Genomic DNA, 27,966 nt, shown 5'->3' on the forward strand with positions numbered 1-27,966 from the left:
ATCAGGGATAAATGCACACCATTCACCTTAACTTTTAAATTCTGTTAAGCTGCTTTGAGACAATGTCTGCAGAACATTCAGCATAAAGTCTTTGCCATGCCTTTTGTAAAACTTGCCAAAGGTGAGAGATTTCTTTCTGATCATTCAATCCAGTTCATCTCAGAGCAGTTCAATTCCTATTGAAATAGGTGCAGTGACTGGGCACTCCACACTCCAGCGGACTGTTTGCTCTCTAAATAACAGAGCATGGACAAATGCTTCAGGTCATTTTCTTGTTGTATGGTGAATTTGGTTCCAGTTAGAGTCCTGCGTGGGACTTTTATTAATCCTGCTTTCACTCGCTGCTGCTTGCTCCTGCAATTTTTATGTCCACTGCAAACATTCTGGTTCACTCCCACCAGCGGCAAAAGTAAAACCGTTCACTCCCGTGAGATTTACAATTATCTCATTCATACACTTGAGCAGTTATGGGGTGATGGGGTTATGGGCTTTGCACAGGGGCCCAGGAGTGGCAGCTTGGTGTGGCTTAGATTTTAAGTGACAATCTTTAAGCCTTAACCAGTAAGCAACTAAGATGATAGAAAGACTACTCAGTGTTTTTTTTTTCTCTTCATATTATTATACCACTTAAAACATGTTAATTACATGTTTTTAATGTTCCCAGTTGCACATAACTCTCCTGATGAAATGCATAAATAATAAATATAATCTAAGGTTGTGACTTTGTAAAGTGTGGGAAATGAGATTTCTAGCTAATGGGAAAGAGCTTATTAAATTGTGGACAGGCCCTTAAAACACAAGGAAACAAGATAATTAAATGTGGCCATGTCTTTGTAAGTCATCATAATTTTTTTTAATTTGGAATGGACGTTAGTCAAAATTTATTTAACTTCTATCTCTGAGACCTCCTTCTTTATTTGTTATTGTTTAGTGGTCATATCAGCTATGTGAGCTTCGCCTTTTATGGAGTTTTGTGCACGTCCTGAAATGCAAATCAGCTGTGGTGTAATTACACACTTTGTAATTTACGGATAATTAGTATTTACACAGACATATGGTATAAATAAAAAATCTGTTATTTTTGAATCATTTGGAGGAACCCATAATTCAGTAAGGCTTGCACATATAATTGCACAGTTTAATAAATGAGTAATAAACGAGGTGCATTGTTTGTAAAAATGTTTTAAGGTCATTTCAAAGCAAAGTCAAAAACATTCATGATTTTTTTTTTAATATGTACACTGAACATGGCAACAAATTCTAGGAGACACACAATGGAAAATTGAAAATCAATATTATATTTTGGGAAGAAATAGTAGAAAAGGAACATTATGTTTAACTGGTTTTAATTGAATCATAAACAGGTTTAAAGTGTGATAATTTATATTTTTAAGTGGTTTTTTTATGGTTATTGCACTTTACAGGGTTAAGCTTCACAATGTCCTTTCTTTACTCAGATATTTAAAAAAATAAATAAACTTTACCAAAAAAAATCATTTTCAATCACTGAACATTTGTTTTACTGATGCGCCAAGTCTCAAATCAAGCACCAAAATCCGCAATTAAAACCATCCGTGTGGAAACATACCAAAAGTTCCATTTGGTGTTCAAAAATTTTACGTAATTTAAAACATCATCATTACTTTAAAACATTTTCAAGGAATATTTGATGCCCATGTTCATTAGAGTATTAAAAACGTATTAATTTAAGGTAGATAGATAGATAGATAGATAGATAGATAGATAGATAGATAGATAGATAGATAGATAGATAGATAGATAGATAGATAGATAGATAGATAGATAGATAGATAGATAGATATTTATTATATTTATAGATTTATTATTGGGGAGATTTATTTGATATTATGAGGTCCGTTCATGCAAACTATGCAAACAACAACTATAAAGGCGTTTTATTTTTTAAAAATAAGATTAATATGATTATGTTGACAGTAGAACCGACTCTGCGAAATGAATCATTTTTTGAAGGAGCCGACTCTCTCTTGACTCGCTCATTGCTGCTTAGGAAGCTTTCCGGTAATTACAGCGAAACCAGACATCAGCCTGAGCCATGCAGGAGCGCGAGCTCGACAGCCCTTAAACCCCCAGTTACGGTTCTGGCGGTAAGTCTGCTCTATTTCACATGGGTATCCATTCGGCTTGTTTCAGCTGGAACAGAACGACAACGCTGCTGTCTTCTTCTTTGGCCATTTTATGGCGAGCCGCAAAAGGACAAGGTGGAAGACATTTTCTCTGTTAAACCCTGCTCATGGATCAGCAGGCTGGATCTGCATGGTCCTGCAGTGTATTCAACCTATTCTGTGTGTGTGATCAGAGATCTGCGTTATGCATTTCAAATCAGCTTTGTTCGTGTTGGCGTCAGGATTTAGTCCAGCTGCAAACATCCCACGCCTTTGATCAGGAATCTCATCCAGCTGCAACATCCAGCATCATCACCACCATCATAATCATCATCACCTGCCATTCCCTATTCCTGATAGCGTCGTTTTTGCTTTGTATTTCATTTGCACCTTTCTGAAGCATTGTTTAAACAGGCCTGCGCTTTTTTACATTCATATTTTCATTCATTCATTTCTGTATTCATTGATACTAATCAGGGTCACAATAAATCCTGAGTTAACAGAATATCTGAGATAACACAGGGCACAAGGCTGGGATACATGCTGGATGAGACAGGTTCTTGCAGGCCACCAAGCACACACACACACACACACACACACACACACACACACACACACACACACACACACACACACACACACATTCACATAACCCTCTAGACCCAGGGGCAGTTTATTATTACCAGAAGAACACTGGAAAAAACAGAGGTAGTCTAGACACACAACATACAATGGAGGCAATGGAGCTGTAAGAGAGCTGCGCTTTCATTAAGTCTATTTATATTTATTTATTTATTTATTTATAAAATATTTATCAACTCATTTTCAACTGAGGGGAGGGAAGATTACAGATATATCATTTCCTTCATCCTGTGATCTTCAAAGTGTTTTGCATTTTATATATATATATATAGATAGATAGATAGATAGATAGATAGATAGATAGATAGATAGATAGATATAGATATAGATATAGTTTCTCACAAAATTTAGCACACCCCTCAAATTTCACAACCATTTTATTATATTTTTTCATGGGACATTACTATAGAAATGAAAATTAAATATACTTTATAGTAATCGATGTGCAGTTTGTATAGCAGTACAGATTTGCTGTCCTCTAAAAAGGACTCAACATACACCCATTATTGTTTAAATTACTGGTAACAAAAGTGAGTACACCCTAAGTGAACATTTCAAAACTGTATCCAGAGTGTCAATATTTTGTGTGAGCACCATTGTTATCTACCACCGCCTTAATCCTCCTGGGTATGGAATTCACCAGAGCTGCACAGGTTGTTGCTGGGATCCTCTTCCACTCCTCTATAATGACATCACAGAGCTGCTGGATGTTAGACACGTTGTGCTTCTCCACTTTTCGCTTGAGGATGCCCCACAGGTGGTCAATAGGGTTTAGGTCTGGAGACATACTTGGCCATTTCATCACCTTCAGCTTCCTAAAGGCAGTTTCATCTTGGCGGTGTGTTTGGGGTTATTATAGGACATTTGGCTTTGCATTTTTACACGACATACAGATGTTATCACTTAGGGTGTACTCACTTTTGTTGCCAGCTGTATTTTATACATATAAAATAAAAGTGTACATAAAAAACACTTTTTTAAATTATTCTCATTAATGCCACAAAGCACGATGAATATGAATAAATGTTATTGACACGCTGTGATTTATAAAATGGGCACATAGCTAAGTGGCCATCTTGGATGTGGATGTGTGGATGAAGCTGAGAAAGTTGAATAGATTTTTGTAAATAATAATAGTAATCGAATAGTAAAAGAGAAAGGCTATGGAGGAGGTTTATGGATGTGGTGAGGGAAGACATGCAGGTAGTTGGGTTGAAAGAGGCAGATGTACAGGTCAGGGGGGTGTGGAGACGGTGATGCGCTCTGGCGACCCCTAATGGTAGAAGCCATAAGAAGAAGAATCGTTCCAATTTGCTCTAGAGCAAAAGTAAATTATGGGTAAATTGCTGTCAGAACCAAAACAAACCAGCCTACAGTTTCGACTAGGGCTGCAACTAACGATTATTTTGATAATCGATTAATCTAATCAATTTTTATTTATTTATTTATTTTTGATTGTTCAGATAAGAAAAAATGTTATTTTATGTTTTGCTTATTATAACTATATAAAACTCAAATTCATGGTATTTATTATAAAGTTGTACTTAAAAAAAATGCAAAAACATTTAGAGTTTATCTATCTTTATAGAGTTTGACTATGTTTAAATTGGACAATTTAATGTGGCTGCTTGTTAAAGAGTGAAAGGGGATTTTTTTTCCTTTAAACAAATTCACGCATGCTTGGTATGTTTCTGTTAAAACTAAATAATAATAATAAAAAGAAAAAAAAAACAGCATTTGAATATGCAAGATTAAGCAATTTGTAACTTGTAAAGCAACATTCGTATTGTATTTTGAGGATGGAAAATTGACAAACATTTTTTAAAATCTATAAAATACATTATTTTGAAAATGTAAATAAAAAAAATATATAAAATGTTTATTTATGAAGATATAAGAATCTAGAATTCTTGTATATTATTATTGTATAATAAATAGTTCTAAAAATACATAAATACATAATAACATAACATAAAATATACAAACAATGAAAACAAGCATTTGAACGTAGTAAAGCTGCAGTAAATCACGTTTAAAAACAGATCAGTTACTTATACAAGACAAATGCTATAAAAAGAGAATAGAATGGAGAAACTCCAAACAGACTTGATTAAAAAGACAGGAAAAAAATTGCATTGGTGTACAAATGCATAGTCATTTGCTGAAAACCACAACAGTGACTAAAAATGTGCTCGTTTATCGCCGCTGTTATTTGTTTTAATTGAATCCATCACTGTGGGATGCGAGCTGATTGTGCAATCTGATGCTCACGAGTCACGACAGAAGAGATCCAGTGCGACTTTCCTGAAGTTACAAAACAAACAGTTTACACAATAGCGCTTTATTAAACTACACTATTTTCACATGATGAGGATTATCCAGTTTTTGCTTAACGTGCTGATGTTTTTGTGACACCAGTGTGTTTTCTTTTCATGTGCTCGTGCATCACTGTGCTGCTTCCGTCCCACACAAGCTCCGCTTTGCATAACTTCCAGGTACAGTTTTCTCTGCGTTCCAGCTGCGATTATCATAAAACGCTCCTATGCCTTTGCTGACTTGGGACACGCACTTTTTCCTGATGCAGGTTTACCCTGTACTTTCCGCCAATTTTGCAAGACCGTCACACTAACCTGTAACTTGACAATCCTTTGGACAATTCATTGACAACGAATTCCTTTATCGATTATTTTGATGTTTATGATTAGTTGTCGCAGCCCTAGTTTCCACATTTATATATTAAATCTTTTCTTTTTTTTCTGATATGCAGGAATAAGCAGAGAGAAAAAATGTCGACCCCGGATCCTGCACTAGGACCTTCCCCAGGTCCCGGGCCTTCTCCTGGGCCGATGATGGGGCCTGGACCCTCACCCGGATCTTCCCATGGCATGATGGGCCCAAGCCCTGGACCCTCCACCACATCGGGACACAATGTCTCTCAACAAGGAGCAACTGGATACACACAACAGGACAGTATGCACCCCATGCACAAAGTAAGACCACAATACAAGTGTTCTGATTATTTTTGCACTTGTAAAAGAGGCAATACTTATATCTTTTTTTAAACAGTATTAACATACAGTTCTGTTTATTATACCTTGTATGATGTTAGAGATTGTCTACAAGAAATGTACACATTTGTGTGTGTGTGTGTTTGTGCAGTCTCTGGAGGGTCTACATGAGAAGAATGTAGGAGAGGAATCTCGCTTTGGGCAGATGAAAGGCGTGTCCATGAGAGCAGGGGGACATGCTGGCATGGGGCCTCCACCGAGTCCTATGGACCAGCACTCCCAAGGTAAAAACCATATTCTTGTGTGAGATGATGTGAGATGATAGAGTGATTTGAGAATTTACTGTATTCCTATTTCTGTATTACTATTTATTATTCATTCATCAATTTCGCAACTTCATTGCATTCCATGTAGTATCAGTGTAGTGACTGTGTAATAGGTTTTAAAATGAGTAAATAAGAGTTACAACTATATTATTTCAATATGTAATTGTCTGTTTCTCCTACATCTAAAGGTTACCCCTCTCCACTGGGCTCCTCGGACCACGTCTCCAGTCCTCTTCAGGCCGGCGCCCCTCCGTCCTCCGGTCCTCTACTATCCTCTTCCTGCACGTCCTCTAGTCCACTGGAGGGTGCTGACTCGCAGCCGAGCCGTTCTGGGACTCAGAGCAACACACCTGGATCCTCTTCCAACCCAACACCTTTTAACCAAAACCAACTTCATCAGCTCAGGGCCCAAATCATGGCCTACAAGATGCTGGCACGTGGACAGCCTCTCCCCGACCACCTACAGATGGCAGTGCAGGGCAAGAGACCCATGGCAGGCATGCAGCAAGGCCAGGCTATGCCAAGTCTGCCCCCTGGTGGAGGAGGAGGGCCAGGTACAGGTCCGGGACCTTTGGGACCAAACTTCAGTCGAGGGCATGGTGAGCAAAGTTCTGATGCTATACACAGTAATGTCAAAACGATATAATGGATCAAAATATCAAAATGCTGAAATAATGACTGTGCCTTGCATAAGGGTTTACAAAAGCCTTCCCACATGTTAGATGGAATTGAAATATTATTCCACCTGGAGCTTTGACACAGAATCTAAATCACATTGAGGTACAGGCTTTGAGGTCTGGTCCAGATTTAGGTTCTTTTTTTTTAAACCATATTTGAGTTCCTTTTATAATGTGTACATTTTTCAACTCTCAGGAACAACTCTTTACGGACTGAGGAGCATTTTTAAACAAATCTAACCCCTGATCAGTTTCATTTGCTAGCTGTATTGATTTCCCCTTGACTGATAATCCACAGGCTTCTTAATTTTATAACATATTATTAATTCCAAATAAATAATACAATAATTTTATTTCAATTCCAGGTTACAATGTGGCAAACTTTAAGAGGCGTGAATCGCAAGACACTGGATAGGATGCACATTTTATTTTTCATATTTAGTCTATATTCCGACATATACCGTATTAGACATATACATATACATAGACATAAAGTATAACATAACAATAATACGTAATCAAGTGCACTGAGCATTTTGGCTTAATGCTGTGGTGACTTAAGTAAAGGTTCAGTGTGTTCTGGATGCTCCTCAGTGTTGAGTGGTCCAAGTGTCCCCCCGTCTGGCCCAAACACCGTTCCCCCTGCCAATGGGCCACCAAAAACCTGGCCTGAGGGTAAAACACTTTTATTTTCTTATACAGTAGAGGCAAAAAAGTTTTTAATTATTAGAAATTAACTCTGATTTCTTCTATCTACTTACTGTGTTTGGTTTAGAAAGATCCCAGAGTACATTTTAATATTGTAACATATTTGCATTGCTTTATAGGTCCCATGGTGAATGCAGCCACGCCTTCTAATGCTCCTCAGAAGCTGATTCCTCCCCAACCCACTGGTCGCCCGTCTCCGGTGCCCCCTTCTGTGCCTCCTGCTGCCTCCCCAGTAATGCCCCCTCAAACTCAGTCTCCAGGCCACCCCGGACACTCAGCCCAGCCGGCACCCACCATCCCACTCCATCAGAAACACAACCGCATCACACCCATGCAGAAACCCTGTGGCCTGGACCCTGTTGAGATCCTGCAAGAAAGAGAATTCAGGCAGGAGACAAGCTTCTTAGATTATACTGTTAACATCAGACAGTATATCGTTCCATATTTCACCTAAAGCCAAAAATACAAAAACCGTGTGGTATTTTATTTGTAAAATAGTTTTTTTTTTATCAGGCTTGAAGCTCGCATAACACACCGTATCCAGGAGCTAGAGAATCTTCCGGGCTCACTAGCCGGAGATCTTCGTACGAAGGCCACCATCGAGCTCAAAGCGCTCCGACTGCTCAACTTTCAGAGACAGGTTTGCCTTTGACGGTTAATTGGTCAAATGTAGGATTGAAAAAAATTTGTTTGTGTTTAATACTAATGTAGTAACGAAACTGATATTCCATTGTGCGTGTGGTGTAGTTGCGTCAAGAGGTGGTGGTGTGTATGAGGCGTGATGCGGCTCTTGAGACGGCTCTGGATGCGAAGGCTTACAAGCGCAGTAAGAGACAATCCCTTCGCGAGGCTCGCATCACTGAAAAACTGGAGAAGCAGCAAAAGATTGAACAAGAACGCAAGCGACGGCAGAAACACCAGGTAAGCAACCAAAACAAATGCAGTAAACACAATATAATGCAATGTTTACCATTAATATCAGCATTGATAAACCATAATTACCAAAATCTAACACACATTAATTAACTATTAACATTCACCAATGTTTTAGTGTTCAACCTGCATTGACCTTCATAGTGTTTATTTAAATGAAACTAAATATTAAATCTGTAAAATCTGTAGTTACTTTAAAATTTTCTAAATACTGTATATCAATGATTATTGAGACTCAATTTATATATATATATATATATATATATATATATATATATATATATATATATATATATATATATATATATATATATATATATATAGTATGTATATTTTTGTATATTAGCTTGATTTATTTATATACATTTTTCTTTGCACTTCTGGTTAGATGTTACCTGCCTTTTGTTGGCCCTTTACTTGTACTCTGCACAATCACAATAAAGTTGAATCTAATCTAAATCTAATCTAAATATGCATATCAAATGTTTAGTGTGCAGTCTGAATTTCCCTTGATTTCTTGTTTTCTTTCAGGAATATCTCAACAGCATCCTCCAGCATGCCAAAGACTTTAAAGAGTACCATCGCTCCATCACTGGAAAGATCCAGAAGCTGACCAAAGCTGTGGCAACGTACCATGCCAACACGGAGCGAGAGCAGAAGAAAGAGAATGAACGCATTGAGAAGGAGAGAATGAGAAGATTGATGGTAAAAACACGCATACAAGTATACACTTCAAATATGACATATGTGTAACATTAATATAGTAAATACCTTGGTTTTTTTTCACTCTCCAGGCAGAAGATGAAGAGGGTTACAGGAAGCTGATCGATCAGAAGAAGGATAAGCGTCTGGCCTACCTGCTGCAGCAGACTGACGAGTACGTGGCCAACCTAACTGAGCTGGTTCGCGCTCACAAGGCAGCCCAAGCTCTGAAGGAGAAGAAGAAAAAGAAGAAAAAGAAGAAGAAGCTAGAGAATGCAGAAGGGCAGCCGTTAGCTTTGGGACCAGACGGAGAGGTGGGTGAAGGTTCATCTGTTTCAATGTAAAATTTTCAAAATATGTACGTATGTATTTTCTCTGTGCAGGCGTATTAGAAACTAGAGGTCGACTAATAGTAGATTTTACTGATACCAATAGCTCGGTTGGATCGTAATTTCCGCTAACCGAATAATCAACTGATTTTTAAAATGAATACTGGATAAAACAACACTCCATGTAAAATTTTATTAAACTTTATTACAAAAAAACCCCCACTAATAAATCATAAAAATGTGCTAAATGAATATGAATGTATTAATTATATGAATACATGTAAATAATTAAATAAATTATAATTATTAAATATAATATAGGGCTCTTCGTGCAGTGCACAGTCTCTTGTGTGAATACAAATTTGCCTCTAGAGGCCGCTCTCGTAATGACAGCAGACCGGAAGCTGGAAAAACTATCTGTATGGATTTTTGCTGATAGTTGATAGTTCCAGCAATCGACTATCGATGCTGATTAATCAGTAAAACCGATAGTTGTAGCCGACTTCTATTAGAAATGTCCGCTAATGTGCAGTGAATAATAATTACTTTGATAACTGGTGAATATACTAAAAGATCGATCCATTTTGCATGTAGACAGTGTCATTGGATATTATACACATTTTATAAACTGATAGACAGCTAGATAGATAGATAGATAGATAGATAGATAGATAGATAGATAGATAGATAGATAGATAGATAGATAGATAGATAGATAGATAGATAGATATACAGTATATAAAAGTATTTTATGTAATCATGGCAAACAATGCTGATGCAATATCGGAATTGATGTGAGTTAAAGTACAGTGTACACATTGTCAAAGTGCACATTGTGACCAGTGTTACAGCAGAAAAGAAAGAATCATCAAAGTTGCAGTTTATGTCATTTGGCAATAGTGGATGTTGAGCTAATACTAAAACTGGTTTAGTGCAGTTTAGTGAATCCTAAAACAGACTCAGAGCCATGAAAATCCTAAATCTGGTTTAGAGCAATGTAGAGTATCCCTGTGTAGAATATAACTAATTGCCAAAAGTTTGTGGACACCTGGTCATAAGTATAGTATGTGCTTTTTAGGCATCGCATTCCATGTTTAGTCCCAATTTGCACTTATAATTCCCTCCACTCTTCTGGGAAAATTTTACAATAGATTTTGGAGTGTGCTTGTGGATATTGGTGTTCATCAGCCACAAGGGTGTTAGTAAAGTTAGGAACTGATGTATGTGAGGTGAGGAGGTCTGGGGTGCATTCTGTGTTTAAATTCATCCCAAAGGTGTTTGAGATCAGAGCTTTATAGCAGACCACTCAAAATTTTCCTCTTCAAACCATGTAAACTATATCTTCATGGAGCTCATTTTTGCACAGAAGCATTGTCATGCTGGAACAGGTTTGAGTTTCCAAGTTCAAGTGAACATAAAATTTTATTACACCGCATCCAAAGACGTCCTATATAATTGTGTGCCTCCAGGTTTGTGGTAACAGTTTGGAGAAAAAACACATATGGCAGGAAAGGACAGGCATTTGTATATAATCATATAAAAATTTTAACAAGCTAATGTTAAACACAAAACATGACTAATCATGTTCCTCATTCAGAGATAGTAGCTAAAAATTTTTTTACAGTGGTTGCTAAATAATATGCTTTAATTATGACTGAGTAATAATAAGACACAACAAGTTGGAATATTGCATGAATTTTTCCTGATTTAAATCTGGTTTTATTACACTTTAAATCGTACAGTGATCTTATGTTTTCCATAGGGTATATCATAAAGTTAATTTTACACGTCATGATCCGTCCGTGCAACTTCTTTCCCTTGTAGCCGCTGGACGAGACGAGTCAGATGAGCGACCTGCCTGTGAAGGTGATCCATGTGGACAGTGGGAAGATCCTGAGCGGAGTAGATGCCCCCAAAGCAGGACAGCTGGATACCTGGCTGGAGATGAACCCTGGGTGAGCGTTTTGCTAGCCTGGCTTGAGGCTTTTTACTCACGAAGCTGGTTTTATAGCGGGATGTCTTTGTTTTGAACAGTTTTTCTCTTATTAATCACAGATACGAGGTTGCCCCAAGATCAGACAGCGAGGACACCGGCTCTGAGGAGGATGAGGTGAGGCAGCTAGTAGTGTTGTCCTGTATTTTTGTTGAAGTGATAAAATTATTATGCTGACAGAAAAAAAATGCAGTTGTTTTGCATGGTTGGCTAGAAATTCAATTTCTAATGCCCATTTATGTTCTCTAAAACAATTTTTTGATATTCTAATGCAGGTAACATTTTTTTTTTTCCTTTTTTAAACAGAGAACATCATGATACTAATCGCTTTTTGTTCTGTCATCAATAGTCATATTTAAAAACATTTGTTTTTTTACTATGATTTTTATTTATTTAAAAAAAAAATTCTGATTTTATTAGATTCACGATCTTCATCTCCATCATCAAATTTTTGTTATTTATGTTTCTCCATAATTATATATTCAGTATATGTGCCAGTCTGGGAAATGGGAAACAGTATATGTCTATAAACAAGAATTAAATCTTTAATTCTTAGTAAATAAGTAAGTAAGTAGATAATGTTTTTGTTTTGCTTTTTAATTAACTGAAGGAGGAAGAGGAAGAACAGCCCCAGCCATCGCAGGCTCCTGTGGAAGAGAAGAAGAAGATTCCAGATCCAGACAGTGAGGATGTATCAGAAGTGGATGTTCGTCACATCATCGAGTACGAAACCATCAGACTGGAGCAAGCCGAATAGAAAGCGCTTAGATGGTTTAAGTTAAATTAAATGTGATAAGCCATAATTCATCATCTGTCTGTGTGTGTGTTGTAGGCATGCTAAGCAGGATGTAGATGATGAGTACGGTGGTGCTGCGTTCGCACGTGGCCTGCAGTCGTACTACGCAGTGGCTCATGCAGTCACTGAGAGGGTAGACAGACAGTCGTCCTTGTTGATCAACGGGCAACTCAAACAGTATCAGGTAAAAACTTGCGATAGTGTAACTTTCTTACATTGCTTTACCACCTCCCCGGAAAAAAATAATGTCAGAAACCAAACCTATATTCCTGGATGATATGCATGATATAATATAATGGAAACAACATGGAAATTACAGTTCTGGCTATAATATTTTAATAATAAAACAAAGGTCAGTATTATGAAATAAATGCACTTGTTAAGTTGAGTGGCGAAAGTGCTTTTTTAGTATGATACACAGCGTTCCAAATCTACATGAGTAGACTGAATGTGAATAACTAAATAAAAAACTAATGGTTCGAATAAATTAATATTATGGTTTATCAGAAATCTTCAACCAGAAAAGCAAAACAAACAAACTAAGAAAAGATAACAGAGCTTAGAACATGTAACTGCTAAATGTTGACATAATGTTAAACATTTGTTTAGCTAATCGCTACATATATAGTACATATGCATATTGCATAATTCATTTCGTAGATGACGTTATTAGCAAGTTATAAAGATTAGGCTAATATATCTGTCTGGTAAAACATTTTGCTTTATTGCATAATCTACTATAATACAATTAACAGTATTCTATTTAAAATCAGATGGATAACTTTATGGACAAAAGTTCACATATACATTTAGTCCAAACTTTCTTTTATAATAGCCTTCACTCTTCTAGAAAGAGTGTATTTGTGGAGATTTGTGCTCATTCATTCACGAGGGTGTTAGTAAAGTTCAGGTAATGATGTAGGTAAGGAGACCTTTGGTGCAGTCGGTGTTTCAGTTTATTCCAAAGGTGTTCAATAGGCTTAAGGTCAGAGCTTTATAGCAGGCCACTCAAGACCTTCTACTCGAAACTTCATGGAGCTGGCTTTGTGCACAGGAGCATTGTCATGCTTGAACAGGTTTGGGCCTTTCAGTTCAAATTCCCCACATCCAAAGACATCCTATACAATTGTGTGCTTTCAACTTTGTGGTATCAGTTTGGGGAAGAACCACATATGGCTGGAAAAGTCAGGTGTCCCAATAAATTTGGTCCATACAGTGTAGACCCTTTAGACCCTTCCCTTATATCTTTTAAATGCTAATTCTCTAATCTGTGATTTAATCTGGATCCTATTCTGTTCATGTTATGTATCTTCAGATTAAGGGTTTGGAGTGGCTGGTGTCTCTGTACAATAATAATCTGAATGGAATCCTAGCTGATGAGATGGGTTTAGGAAAGACCATCCAGACCATTGCGCTCATCACCTACCTCATGGAGTACAAACGCCTCAATGGGCCCTATCTCATCATCGTACCGCTTTCGTGAGTCACACAGTGCTGTTTCAGAACCTTTTGTTCATTTCTTTGTTTCTTGCTTGATTGGAAATTTGTGTTTTTTTGGGGCAGAACTCTTTCTAACTGGGTCTACGAGTTTGACAAATGGGCCCCGTCAGTAGTGAAAGTCTCATACAAGGTAAGTGCGTCTGGACACGAGCCTTGTATTTGGCAACAAAAATGCTGATGCTAATTATGGAAACCTCATCAGACATTTGAAAATGTATTTTTACGTGCTCAGGGATCTCCTGCAGCCAGGCGGGCGTTTGTTCCTCAACTCCGCAGCGGCAAATTTAACGTTCTCCTCACCACCTACGAGTACATCATTAAAGACAAACAAGTCCTGGCGAAGGTAATAAAGGAACATCTGAGTGTCAGGGCAAAATCTGAGATGCAGCTGATCTACTCTCTGGTTTGAATTCATTCTCATGCATTTGTCACTGTGGTCAGATTCGCTGGAAGTATATGATCGTGGATGAGGGGCACCGGATGAAAAACCACCACTGTAAGCTGACTCAAGTACTGAACACACACTACCTGGCTCCAAGGCGTGTCCTGCTGACGGGGACGCCGCTGCAGAACAAGTTGCCTGAACTGTGGGCGCTGCTCAACTTCCTGCTGCCAACCATCTTCAAAAGCTGCAGCACATTCGAACAGTGGTTCAACGCCCCCTTCGCCATGACTGGAGAGAAGGTCTGAGTCTTTGGGTTTTTTTTTTGTTCACTCCAGGCGTTAAATAATAAAAACACATGCAAGCTGGTTTAAAGCCACTTCTACATAAAAGTCTAAAACACTTTGAAGCAAGTAGAATAATTTAGCATCTACAGTATAATTTACTTCTAATTCTTGATAAACCCACATTTGAAGATGTTATGATTTATCTTGCATATTAAGTCACATGTCCTTCTTTTGTCCAATGTTATGTAGGTTCTGGTGTGAATATTTCGAAACTATGGTTGCACTCCTTAACATTAATCAATTCGCTTTAGTGAAGCGATTTTTCCGGTGCTACTGGATTTATCCCAGTACAACATGAAGCAGTTAGATATTTTGCCCTTCAAATCATTGAAAGCCAGGTGCAATCTTTTGATTCTTTGGAAATCACCGCTACCCTCTTTTATTTTTTCAGAATCTGTTTAAAATTAAATCAGATTTTATTTGTCACATACATACAGAGTACGACATGCAGTGAAATGCTTTTTACGACTATCCATCATTTAAGCATAAAAAGGAATAGAATTAAGGATAAAAAATAAAACAACAACAACAAAAAAAGGTAGATAAATAAAACGTATAAACTATATGTATATACAGTACAGACCAAAAGTTTGGACACACCTTCTCATTCAAAGAGTTTTCTTTATTTTCATGACTATGAAAATTGTAGAGTCACACTGAATGTATATAATTCCACATTTGTTATTTCATAGTTTTGATGCCTTCAGTGTGACTCTACAATTTTCATAGTCATAAAAATAAAGAAAACTCCAAACTTTTGGTCTGTACTGTATATATAATATATATAAACTTTTGGTCTGTACTGTATATATAATATATATAAACTTTTGGTCTGTACTGTATATATAATATATATAAACTTTTGGTCTGTACTGTATACATAATATATATAAACCTTTGGTCTGTACTGTATATATAATATATATAAACGTTTGGTCTGTACTGTATATATAATATATATAAACCTTTGGTCTGTACTGTATATATAATATATATAAACCTTTGGTCTGTACTGTATATATAATATATATAAACGTTTGGTCTGTACTGTATATATAATATATATACAGTACAGACCAAAAGTTTGGACACACAAGGTGTGTCCAAACTTTTGGTCTGTACTGTACATGAATGAGTAGAGCAGATTTTGGAATTACAAATTAAAGTGATTTAGTGATTGTCCTTAAAGTGTCCATGTGCAGTATGGTGTGATATAAAGTGACACAGTGCTGTTCACGTCCAGAGTTAAAGTGACAGACCAGAGTTAAAGTGTCATAGTGCAAAAAAGTTGGAGATGGAAAGTTAGGTCCAGTACTAGATCCTGTTTTATGGGAACCTTTTTTTACACGTTGGCATGTTATACCATTAGGCAGATTATCAGATTATGAAAATGTAACACAGATGGAATTATTTACTACTGATAGTCCTGAATGTTTGCTGAATATTTCTCCCCAAAAAGCTTTACATTTCCACAACTATGTAGTTGGATAAGAAATGGTGGGTTTTTTTTGTACTGTATTGTAGCTGCAAAACTATGATTGCTAACAAAAGCTTGTACACAAAACCAATGCATCATGCAAAAAAACTTTATGTGCGGGCTTTTACCCTAAAATAGCTTGAGATCATGAAAAAAAAGACATTTAACCTGAAATTAACAAGAACTTATTCACAAGCACCAAACACGCTCTTAATAGAGTTAGTATTTGTTTTATTTTGTTGTATGAGTTAAACCCTTATTTTTTTCTACAGGTGGACCTGAACGAAGAGGAGACAATCCTGATTATTCGGCGTCTCCACAAAGTGCTCCGTCCCTTCCTGTTACGTAGGCTAAAAAAGGAGGTAGAAGCTCAGCTACCAGAGAAGGTCAGGAAAGCCTTTAGAATGTACACCTTCAGCACATTTGTCCTGAAAATATACCAAATATTTGAAATGAGCACTCGGTTTTCTAAAATACTTTTCTCCAGGTTTCTCTAAAGTCATAACATTTCATGTACATAACAGCGCTAACATATTTCTCGTTCAAATTCACACTATATTGTTCCTAATAAATAAAAGCATACAAAGATGCTTACAAAATATGAAAAGTCTGAGCTTTCGGTGTTTTGTTGTATTTTGCCGCAGGTGGAATACGTGATAAAGTGTGACATGTCAGCGCTGCAGAGGGTTCTCTACAGACACATGCAAGCCAAAGGGGTTCTGCTCACTGACGGATCGGAAAAAGACAAGAAGGTAAGTAGTTGGGTCATTAGTTCAGACCTTATGATGGATATCTTGTATCTGAAATAAGTGCAAGAGATATTTAAGTAAAAAAAAAAAAAATTATCCATGGAAAATGAAGTAGCAGCTATGCTATTATTTGAGTTAGTATCACTACTCAAATTTGACACCACCATCTTATCCTGAAATTATTTAATATATTTAGGCAAATTGATGTATATAGCATTACAAGTACAACTTATATGCAGGTATTAAATAATAATAAACACATTTCTTCCATTTAAACACCAAAAAAGCAAATATTTATATTATTTTCATACATTTTGTATGTTTCTAGTATAGTCTATGTATATAGTTACATTTACATCCACATATCATGTTACAAACTTTTTTATATTGCAAAAGATCTCTGTTACAAAGCACTGAGACTGGAGACTAAGCTACTACTAGAGAAAATGAATCGACACCCTTTGACCAATCAGATTTGAGAATTCACCTGCGCTGTGTTATAACACATGTAAAAACACTGTCAAATAATGAAGGCTCAAATAGATGTAATTATAATCCAATGTCTGTCTCAATGGCTGTGTGGTTTGCTAGAAGTCAGAGTTTCCTGTAGACCCGACACACTGCAATGACAATTTTTTTATAACTAAATGAATGTGTGTGTGTGTTTTAGGGAAAAGGCGGCACTAAAACTCTGATGAACACGATCATGCAGTTAAGGAAGATCTGCAATCATCCCTACATGTTCCAGCAGATTGAGGTACTATATTATACCTGCATTAAAGCAATCGGCATCCTGTTTACCAAAATGATGGAAGCTGCAAGCTGCTTCAAGCTACTTTAGATGCAAGTCTTTACATGGGATGTCTACATAAAAAATCCTTATATTTTTCATATTTAAATGTCTAAGAGCACTGTCTGCCTTTTTTAATGTTCATACTCTATTTAACGCAGGAGTCCTTTTCTGAGCACTTGGGTTTCTCTGGTGGTATTGTACAAGGGTAAGTCATTTAAAACATAACATTATATAGTACATAAATAATGTAAGCACTTACAGTAACCTTTTTTAAACCTTTGACCTCTAACCAGTGCTGACCTATATCGAGCCTCTGGAAAGTTTGAGGTGCTGGACCGGATCCTTCCCAAACTCCGAGCAACCAATCACAAAGTGCTGCTCTTCTGCCAGATGACATCACTGATGACCATCATGGAGGACTATTTTGCGTACCGCAACTTTAAATACCTCCGTCTAGATGGTATGACCAGCAGCGTTCATATTTTCATTCTATTTTTCATTTTAAATGTATAATCCTTCTACTTTGTCATTCCCGGTGTCACTACCTGTCCGAAGGCAGCCAGGCATAAAATTCTGAACTACTTTGCAATAAAATGACTCATATTTATATTTTCTCTGCAAAAAATAAAAAATAACTACATTCAAATATGTAACACATGCTCACCTTGATACTATGATAGTTCAAAATGACCACTCTTTACAACCACAGTAAGCAGAAAAGCATCTCAAAAGAGAAGAATAGCAATAACACTAGAAAAATGTAGAAAGTTTTGAAAGCCAGTTCATATCTGAAGAACCAGAAACAGATTTGGGTTGAAGAGGTATGATAACATTTTAATTTGATGATTTTATATTAGTAAAAAAAAAAAAAGCTAAACAAATGCATATGCAGGTTGAAAGATATATAATATTAAGTAAAAGATAATATCACCAGGGCAGACAAATCCAAAAGAGTCATCCAAAACAGGAAGTCAAAAACCGATAGACTACAAACGAGATCAAAAACTGGAAAAGAAGCATCTCCACATCTAGTATTAAAAAAGTGTCATGGCTTGGAAATGGTCAAAAGACAAGAGTAAATGAAAGTGTATTTTGCTTTATTTCCTTAAAGTAAGGCCCTTTTAGTAGTGTGTGTGTGCACGCATGTGTGTGAGCACGTGTGTGTGTGTGTGTGTGTGTGTGTGTGTGTGTCCCCGTCCGCATGAAATATGGCACACCTGTGCTTAATCAGTAAGAAGGAGAGTCAGAGCAGGAAAGTTTGTTACATAGCGATACATAGCCAATGATACAATACATTAAAGATACATATGAAACACAGATGCGATGTGATACGATTCGCCCCTATTACGATCCACTGTGATTTGATTTCGATTTAAGTCAACACAATGCGATTTAAAGCAATACAATGCAATGTAAAAAAAATACCAGGCTTTGCAATTTAATATGGTACAAATATTTTACTTGTATTGCTTTGGTTCAGACAGACAGCAAATCATAAATTTAATTACGTTCCAATTGAGTTTAATTGAGTTCCAATGCATGGCCCTTTCACAAACAAGCCTTTTTAGTGCAAAAAAGAAAAAAAATTAAATAAAATTAGACGTTATTTTCCTGTTCTGGAAGAGAAAGATGCAGCTCTGCCTCTGCCATGTTAATTTGTATTCCGTGTGACTTTCAGGACACGCCTCGGTTTCCGTAGTGTTGTGATACTTCATATTTACATAGCAGCAGTGGTGCTCAGAGGACGTGCTTGAGAAACCTCCTTATAGAGGAGAAATCAATCTACATATAAAATATTGGTTACAATTTATTGGTCAGTTTTGAAATAATTAAAGAATAGCACATTTACTAGTAATTAAGCATAAATAAAAACATTTTTACCAATGGAAATATGGTAAAAAAATTGATGCAACGTGATACAAACAACGTGATACTTTTATCCGATTTACACTTTTTTAATCGATGCATCACATCGTTAACTTTTATGGTGATGCACCGATGCGAAGCGATGAATCTTACCATCCCTAATGCTCTTCCTGTTTTGGTGTTTTATACGTAGGAACCACTAAGGCAGAGGACCGCGGCATGCTCCTGAAGACGTTTAATGATCCGGAATCGCAATACTTCATCTTCTTGCTGAGCACCAGGGCAGGGGGTCTGGGCCTCAACCTACAGAGTGCAGACACGGTGGTCATCTTTGACAGTGATTGGAACCCTCACCAGGTACCACATTTATTTAAACATTGGGCTTTCTCTTGGTAATAGATGTGTAACACATAGTCTGGGTAACATTGTACAGTGTATTCAGTATATTATAATCTGTATTTTGAATAAATGGAAGTTCCTGAAAAAAGACATTATTTTTGAGTATGTCATACTCATCTTTAAATGCATACTTTTCTCTACCGTTTCCTCTTGTAGGACTTGCAGGCTCAGGACCGGGCTCATCGTATCGGGCAGCTGAACGAGGTGCGGGTGTTGCGCTTGTGCACCGTGAACAGTGTAGAAGAGAAAATTCTTGCTGCTGCAAAATATAAGCTCAACGTGGACCAAAAGGTCATCCAAGCAGGCATGTTCGACCAGAAATCTTCCAGTCACGAGCGCCGTGCATTCCTGCAGGCCATCTTAGAGCACGAGGAGCAGGACGAGGTCTGAGGTCTTTACATGTGCTATCTTGTTGTTGTTTTTTTCATTTCTATCTTTTGTCACTAAAATATTGACTGTCATTTATTAAGGAGGAGGACGAAGTTCCAGATGATGAAACTGTGAATCAGATGATTGCAAGGAGTGAAGAGGAGTTTGATCACTTTATGGTTTGTCTTCCTTTTACATATTCACAAGTGGTTCTGATTGCATAGAGCTGAAATATTTTTTTTTTCTTAAAAATTCTATTAGTGTGCCTCAACTCTATTGTCCTCATTTTTATTAAAAAAATTTTTAATTCCTCTGGTACCACCATGTTTACCTAAATATTTTATTTTATACACCTACAGCACCATTATTAATGAGATGACTCGGTTCATTTCTCTGTCCCAGAAAGTAGCTCCACCTATCGGTGGATTCTCTGCACTGCCAGCCTTTTATAAAAGACAAAGAAAGCAAAAGACTAAGAGTAAAAGACTGCTCCTTTAAAGTAAAGGGTTGTACCTCATTCATGTTAGTTCATCGTGCATTAACTAAAGTGGACAGATCAAATGATAATAAACTTAATTTAAAACTGTATTAGTAAATGTTGAAATACTAAACTTCAGTTAATGTTACAAATGGAATCTTACTTTAAAGCTTTATCATTTCACATCAATCCAAACAGTCCTGCTTAAAATGGCCATCTTTAAATGTCTTTTTGTTTTGTTGTTTAAAAGTGCAGAGCATTGAAATGAAATTTTTTTATATGTTAGATTTTGCGATAAAGTTTAGTACTATTTTAAATGGAGTGTTATGTTTGTTTGTTTGTTTGTTTGTTTTTAATTGGTTGATTAATTGGTTATCGGCTATCGGTTAATCGAATACCTTGCCAGTTGCCTTATAAGAAATATGAGATGAGCAGCGCTTGTGTGTTGCAGCTGAGGGAGGAGCTAAAATTTCTGGGCTAGAAAAATGCAAACAATCTGAAATGAAGTGAGTCACATTATTATTATCTTAATGGTTTCTTTGACATCATTTGATTACGATAGGTCAATATTAGAAGCCACACCTGCAATAAAATGGCATAGTTTAGACTATCATCCCTTTGCGCAGCGTATGGATTTGGACCGGCGTCGCGAAGAGGCTCGGAACCCGAAGCGCAGGCCTCGACTCATGGAGGAAGACGAGCTGCCCACTTGGATCATGAAGGATGATGCTGAGGTCGAGCGGCTCACCTGCGAGGAGGAGGCAGAGAAAATGTTCGGCCGTGGCTCACGCCAAAGGAAGGAAGTTGACTATAGCGACTCGCTCACTGAGAAACAGTGGCTCAAGGTCGGAGGTTACTATGTAAAAAAAAAAATAATAATAATTCTTTCTGTAAGAGTTTAGAAAGTACTTATTCATCACTGTCTTTCTACAGGCTATAGAAGAAGGCACGCTGGACGAGATCGAGGAGGAAGTCCGCCATAAGAAGACGACCCGAAAGAGGAAGCGCGATCGTGACCTCGATGCCGGTCCATCAACATCAGGGACACGTGGAGCTAGAGACAAAGACGAGGACAGTAAGAGACAGAAGAAGCGTGGAAGACCTCCAGCGGAGAAGATAACACCGAACCCTCCCAGTCTCACCAAGAAAATGAAGAAGATTGTGGAAGCTGTTATTAAATACAAGGAGAGGTGAGAACTAGTCACTTCCTGTGCTTTGACCTGTGCTTGACTTTTTACTAGCTATAGCTTGGACATAAATAAATCGTTTGGAATTTTGCTCTGAAAGCAAATACTCAAGACATGTTTCCATTTCATAGTTGATAGAACAGTTTGCATCCTGATGGCCTATAATTCATAAACCCATTAATCGTTAACACACTTTCCCTGGTCTCGCAGCAGTAATGGCCGGCAACTGAGCGAAGTCTTCATCCAGTTGCCGTCTCGTAAAGAGCTCCCCGAGTACTACGAGCTGATCCGCAGACCCGTCGACTTCCGCAAGATCAAGGTGACTGCACACTCCTACACATTTACATGCATTTGCATTCCTTACTAACTACATATCACACATTCACTTAGGATTTCATGTTGTCAAGTGTTAATTCATTGATTTTTTTAATGGAGTATAAAGTTAACCTAGAATTGTATGTATTCTAATAACTTTAATAGTTATTTCTGGAATATATATTATATGATTGAAACACCAGCATGATTTCAATTTAGAAAATGCAGTCTAGAAACCTTTGCTTTGTGGATAATCCAGGAATATAAATCCACCAATTTATACTCTCACAACTATACCAGAGAATTTTTTTCCAAGGATCTAGACTGTATGTACAAAAGATTGTGGACCCCTAACTGTAAGATTCGTATGTGCGTCCTGAACACATTTAGACCCCATTTGCTCTCAAAATAACCTCCTGGCAAGATGTTTCGGGGTTTTTTGGGGTGTGCTTTTCGGAAATTGTGCTCATTCAGCCACATGGGTGTTTTAGTAAAGCCAAGCAGTGATTTAGGTGTTTTGAGGAGACCTGGGGTGCAGTCAGCATTCTAATTTATCCCAAAGGTGTTCAGTAGGGATGAGATCAGCACTCTATAGCAAGATATTCTATGATGTCGAATGTTGAATATAATGAGAGGATTTTGAAGGTATAAACCTACTCAAGAAATTGATTTATCTTAGGAATTTAAGTTCGGAAATTTTAACCCAGAAACTTTCTCCTAAAACAATAATTTAGGTATTTAAGCATACAGGTTCAAGACCAGGAATGTAGGACTGGAAACTAAGAATGTACATTTACATGCTTAAGCATAGCAGCATCTTTACTTTAGGAAGCTTGAGATTTTAGTCTGAAATCTAGAAAACTAGGTCCATGAATTATAGTAAAGAAACATGTAACTCCTGTAACTGTAATAATATCTGTGTTCTGTGAATTCATGAATTCAATTAAGAAATTTGGCTAAATGATGGTAAAAATTGATATGAGCTCAAATCTAATCGGTGTGTATTTTGTGCAGGAGCGAATACGCAGCCACCGCTATCGCAGTCTGAATGACCTAGAGAGAGACGTGATGCTCTTGTGTCAGAATGCTCAGACCTTTAACCTGGAGGGCTCACTGGTGAGAAATCACACATCCATACACACATTCCCCTGTCTTGTAAACTGATACAAATATTCACGTATAACTTTCTTTTTTTTTTGTGTGTGCGCACGTTTAGATTTACGAGGACTCCATTGTGCTGCAGTCGGTGTTCACTAGCCTACGACAAAAGATTGAGAAGGAGGAAGAGAGTGACGGAGAGGAGAGTGATGAAGAGGATGAGGAACAGGACGAAGGTTCTGAGTCCGAGTGTGAGTATACGATATTGCCAGAGGTGCAGCGAGGATTAGGTTTTAAAATGCAAAGATGGTGGAAATGTGTGACATCAGCTTTCAACTAATTATGCATCTCATGCAATCCATAGGATTAACATCTATTGCACACATGCTGGTCATGTGATCACATTCTTTCATGGAGAGCCACTGAGTTCTTCTGTATTCTGAAGTGACCTGATAGCGCTCTATTCCAAACATTTCAACATCAATTCCAACATACATTATATATTCTCATTTAAACTGTTATAATTTGCTCTTCAGCAACTTTTCTTAAAACATCAAACTCCAGGTTCTGTGATCTACAGTGCCCAAGAATGAGGATAGTAGAAGTTGGGCAATTTAGCCGACTTTGGAGCTCAGCTATATCTGCATTTTAAATATAATTACTATTACAGCAAGTATTTTGGTCCAGCTTTCAGAATAATGTATGACTATAAGTCTGTATGTGTGTGGGTTTGTGTGTGTCTTATGATTGGCAGCTCGTTCGGTCAAGGTAAAGATTAAACTTGGCAGAAAAGAGCGCAGTACCGAAAGAGGAAAAGGCAGAAGGAGGGGAGGAAGAACCAGAGCCAAGCCTGTGGTCAGTGATGACGACACAGAGGAAGAACGAGAAGAGGTGATTTATACGCATCATGCATACATTGCACACATTATACAATACTCGCTCTATATCAAATTTAAATAGTCAGCCAAGACTTGTTTTTGCTTATTTTAGTCTTGCACTATAGGGTGAATATCACAATAATGGCGTAAGAAAAAAGACGAGTGCCGTCATAATGTTGCAATGATTACCTAAATCTCATAGATTAGATTAGATTAGATTAGATTAAATTCAACTTTGTCATTGTGCAAGGTACATGTACAGAGCCAATAAAATGCAGCTAGCATCTAACCAGAAGTGCATAAGTGGCCTATTTACAATAAATTACAGTAAGATAAATAGAGTTTGAGGTACATATATACAGGGATGAGGGTGATTAATGTACAGAAGGTGCAGTAAGTAATAATATATGGTATATATGTAGTAATATACAATATACTGTGCAAATGATATGCATATACAGACATGTCAGAAGACAATATACTCAATGGCATGATATAGTTATGTACAAGTACGAGTGTATGTATGATACAGTATATACAGTATAAATATGGGTGGAATGTACAGTAGTGCAAATGTGAGTTATGGATGTTATAAACAATTTATTGCAATAATGTTTCGCTGGTAGCGGCTTAAAAACAAAGCAAGAGCTTCTTAGCTCCTATTTCTCCACATTAAAGAAAAATGAAAAATAGTGAATAGTAAAATAGGGAATATGTTGGACTCAGAGTTCCAGATGGCAGTGCACCTGAGTATGAGTTACAACAGAAAATATGACCCTGCAGTAGGGTCAAAGTTATACTTTAGATCCTTTGAGCAGAATGTTAAGATAAAAACGTGGAAAATCTGGACATATTAAAGAATTAAGAACTATTATGTTGCTGCATCACTCTCATTTATTCAGTGTGAAATCCTGTTTTCTTTTTAATAGACTTCACAACTTCACTGCTAAACAAATGTCTGATTACACAAAACATGACATACAGTCTTGCCAAGTTTGGAAACACCCAGTCTTTTATCATTTTTGAGAGACATATGCATGTTTCTTTTGTTTCTATGCAACAAACTAGGTCATTTAACAATTTCAAAATTGACTTTGACCAAACAAATATATAATTGTACAGATGTTACATTTTATTTGCATTAAAAAGTCTTCCCTTAGCACTCTTGGCATCTGGACAGCTCGTTTCTCCAAGCATTCAGCTGAAATATTTTGCCGTACCTCTAAAATTCACCAAAGCTCATCCCAGCGAAGTTCAACAGGATTTAGGCCATTCTACGATAGATGACACTTCAGCCGAGTGTTTGCTCATTGGGTCATTGTCTTGTTGTATAGTGAAGTTTGTTTCAATTAGGACTGCATGGCATTGAAAAGTGGAATGGTAGCCATGTTGGTTCAGTATTCCTTTTGACATTTAATCTATATTTAACTTACATGTATAAAATGAGTTAGCATGATCTCTATATATAACTAATAAGTGTTATGTGAACTTTACATGTACAGTAGCTCATTCAGAACTTATTGTTGTTTGCCAGTTTGATAAAAATTAATACAATTAAATGACCTAGTTTGTCACATATAAACAAAAGGAACATGTATGGATCTTTCAAAAATGGGTACTGTATTAAAAACCTGCAATTTAAGTACATATCTTGCAGCCAGATGTCACTCATGTGATCTCCTGCTTGTGTGTTTCAGGAACGCTCTAACACTGCCAGTGATGAAGACCAGGGATAGAAGACACTAATCAACGTAAACTGTGTTGTTAACGCCTTAGCAGAGTCGCATCTTTTTTTTTTCGCGGCAATTATTGTACATTTTAGTCACGATGAATCATATATTGTATCGATAAATAAATCTAAATTGATACCAGGCTAACCACACCACACACACACACACACACACACACACACACACACACACACACACACACACACACACTGGACATAGCTAGTCTAGCAACTAGTAAATCAAATAGACAGTTGTACTTATACTGCATGCGCGTTGATGTTGACAATTTGTAGCACACTGCCCCCTTGTGGACCCATTTGTTTTTACAATGAATTCCACATCAGTCGTACTGTATATTGTGTGTATATTAATGATGTATCCTGTCAGCTGTTTCCACACGTGAATTATGTCGCGCTTGTGTTAAATTTGTAGTGCTGTACGGTCTTCATTTCTTTTAGCGGCATACGCTTGGTGAGCGATCATTTACCGTCCAGCAGCATGCAAATAGGGTTAGCAATTAAGCTGTCGTTATATTTCTTTCCCAGCTTGAGGTACTTGTAACTAAAAGTTAAGGCTGCCAACAAGATGGTGTGTAAGAACTTTTGAGCTCCATGTACTGTGTATCGCGTCCAAAAAACATGTGTCTGACACACCATTGGCGGTCTTGACGTGTTTGTTGCTCTGGATACGAGCAGATTTCAGATAAAACAAAAGTTGATGTTGTTTTTCGATTGTGGACAGCATGCTGATTCACTGTATGTTTTGATTTTGTAGAAACGTGATGTCAAGTAGAAGTAAAAAAGAAAAAAAAAAGAAAAAGGTTTTTTGGGGTGTCTTCTCAATGTCCTTTTATGGATCTTTCACTGGTATAAAAGTAATCAGACATAAAAGCAACACTGTTTTACTTTCATAATATTTTTACATTTATGCCTTTAAAAGGACATATACATAAAAGGACATATACAAATATATTTACCAATATATTTATAAAGTGCTATTCTAGTGAAACTCTGGTAAAATAGTAAAGTGTAAACCTGTTTAGAGTAAAAATCTGGTTTATTTTTTAACGATTCATTAAACTTCAGTGTTGCGCTCAGGTATGATTGCTTTACAATGGGAATTAAATCCATAGTATTGATTTAGTCAGGGAGTGTTAATAAATAAACATTTTATTTTTTATAAAATAATGTGACACCGCAGTATTGTAGCTGTACCGGGAAAATCCTTGCACTACGTAGTAATTGCCCCATATTACACACATTTTTGTTTGTAATGTATGTAAATGTCCCCCAGGTGGCAATAGGGCCTAACACAAACACACACACACACACACACACAACACACACACACACACACACACACACACACACACACACACACACACACACACACACACACACCATTAACCATCACAAGACTAACACACCTTCATTCACTTCCTTCCACACATGGCTTTAGGTGAGACATCAAGATAATCATACGCATGGTTCTAGTACTTTACTATGTAACTTTTGTTAAAAGTCAGCAGCATCAATATTATCATTCATATCCATTACTTTTTTTAGTTACTAATGTTGATCAGAATGTTGGTTGAGAATCTTACAAAAATCCTAACAGAAAAAAATAAGAAAATCCAAATTATTCAATTTATAATATGCCGCTTATAATTGGCTGCTTCTTCCAGGAGGTTCTTGGACATATCATTTACAACAAAATTGTTGAGCCAAATAAACCTTTACATGATTTTGTATTTAAATAACAGTGATAACCTGTGGTCTGATCTAAACATAAATGGTCAAATGCACAAACATGACAATATAAAATAAATGTTCTGCATCGAGAATGGGATTTTTTTAGTAAATAATATTCATTATAATAGTGTTTGTGGTGTTCGTATCCCATATTGCTTTTAAATACAGATGCATCTCAATAAATTAGAATACCATTAAAAAGTTGATTTATTTTAGTAATTTAATACAAAAAGTAAAACTCGTATATTATATAGATTCATCACTGATATAATGACTGATATATAAAGTGTTTATTTCTTTTAATTTTGATGATTATGGTTTGCAGTTAATGAAAACCCAAAAATCAGTATCTCAGAAACTTTGAATATTACATTAAGCCAATAAAAAAA

The 27,966-nt window shown here is 36.8% G+C and overlaps 1 protein-coding gene across 4 annotated transcripts; it reads left to right on the forward strand.

The window, feature by feature from the left end:
- Nucleotides 1–1,983: 1,983 nt before the first annotated feature.
- smarca4b (SWI/SNF related BAF chromatin remodeling complex subunit ATPase 4b) lies at nucleotides 1,984–26,645 on the forward strand. Of its 4 annotated transcripts, none has more exons than XM_083522636.1 (33): nucleotides 1,984–2,126; nucleotides 5,554–5,776; nucleotides 5,946–6,078; nucleotides 6,309–6,719; nucleotides 7,392–7,472; nucleotides 7,625–7,892; nucleotides 8,019–8,145; nucleotides 8,253–8,426; nucleotides 8,970–9,143; nucleotides 9,233–9,454; nucleotides 11,294–11,424; nucleotides 11,525–11,579; nucleotides 12,073–12,185; nucleotides 12,295–12,442; nucleotides 13,574–13,737; nucleotides 13,822–13,888; nucleotides 13,991–14,101; nucleotides 14,200–14,442; nucleotides 16,237–16,350; nucleotides 16,609–16,716; nucleotides 17,384–17,470; nucleotides 17,665–17,711; nucleotides 17,800–17,966; nucleotides 19,566–19,729; nucleotides 19,928–20,155; nucleotides 20,242–20,319; nucleotides 21,245–21,463; nucleotides 21,552–21,808; nucleotides 22,016–22,124; nucleotides 23,135–23,236; nucleotides 23,337–23,469; nucleotides 23,973–24,109; nucleotides 25,794–26,645. In XM_083522636.1, exons 2-33 carry the CDS (start codon nucleotides 5,573–5,575, stop codon nucleotides 25,830–25,832), a joined length of 4,815 nt encoding a protein of 1,604 aa, XP_083378762.1. In that variant the 5' UTR covers nucleotides 1,984–2,126; nucleotides 5,554–5,572; the 3' UTR covers nucleotides 25,833–26,645. The 4 variants fall into 4 exon arrangements, with proteins under 4 accessions (XP_083378762.1, XP_083378760.1, XP_083378761.1 ...); XM_083522634.1 differs by having other exon boundaries at nucleotides 1,988–2,126; nucleotides 7,371–7,472; XM_083522635.1 differs by having other exon boundaries at nucleotides 1,988–2,126; nucleotides 7,371–7,472; nucleotides 22,019–22,124.
- The last annotated feature ends 1,321 nt before the right edge of the window (nucleotides 26,646–27,966 follow it).

The sequence above is a fragment of the Silurus aristotelis genome, assembly GCF_946808225.1.
Source record: "Silurus aristotelis genome assembly, chromosome: 2".
Classification (NCBI taxonomy): domain Eukaryota; kingdom Metazoa; phylum Chordata; class Actinopteri; order Siluriformes; family Siluridae; genus Silurus; species Silurus aristotelis.

Bases quoted from the DNA above. Each gene is read 5' to 3' on its own strand.
- smarca4b (XM_083522634.1), top strand. From the start codon at position 5,573: ATGTCGACCCCGGATCCTGCACTAGGACCTTCCCCAGGTCCCGGGCCT. The intron at 8,146-8,252 runs GTTTGCCTTTGA...CGTGTGGTGTAG, and splicing joins TGCTCAACTTTCAGAGACAG to TTGCGTCAAGAGGTGGTGGT. The intron at 22,125-23,134 runs GTGACTGCACAC...TATTTTGTGCAG, and splicing joins TCGACTTCCGCAAGATCAAG to GAGCGAATACGCAGCCACCG.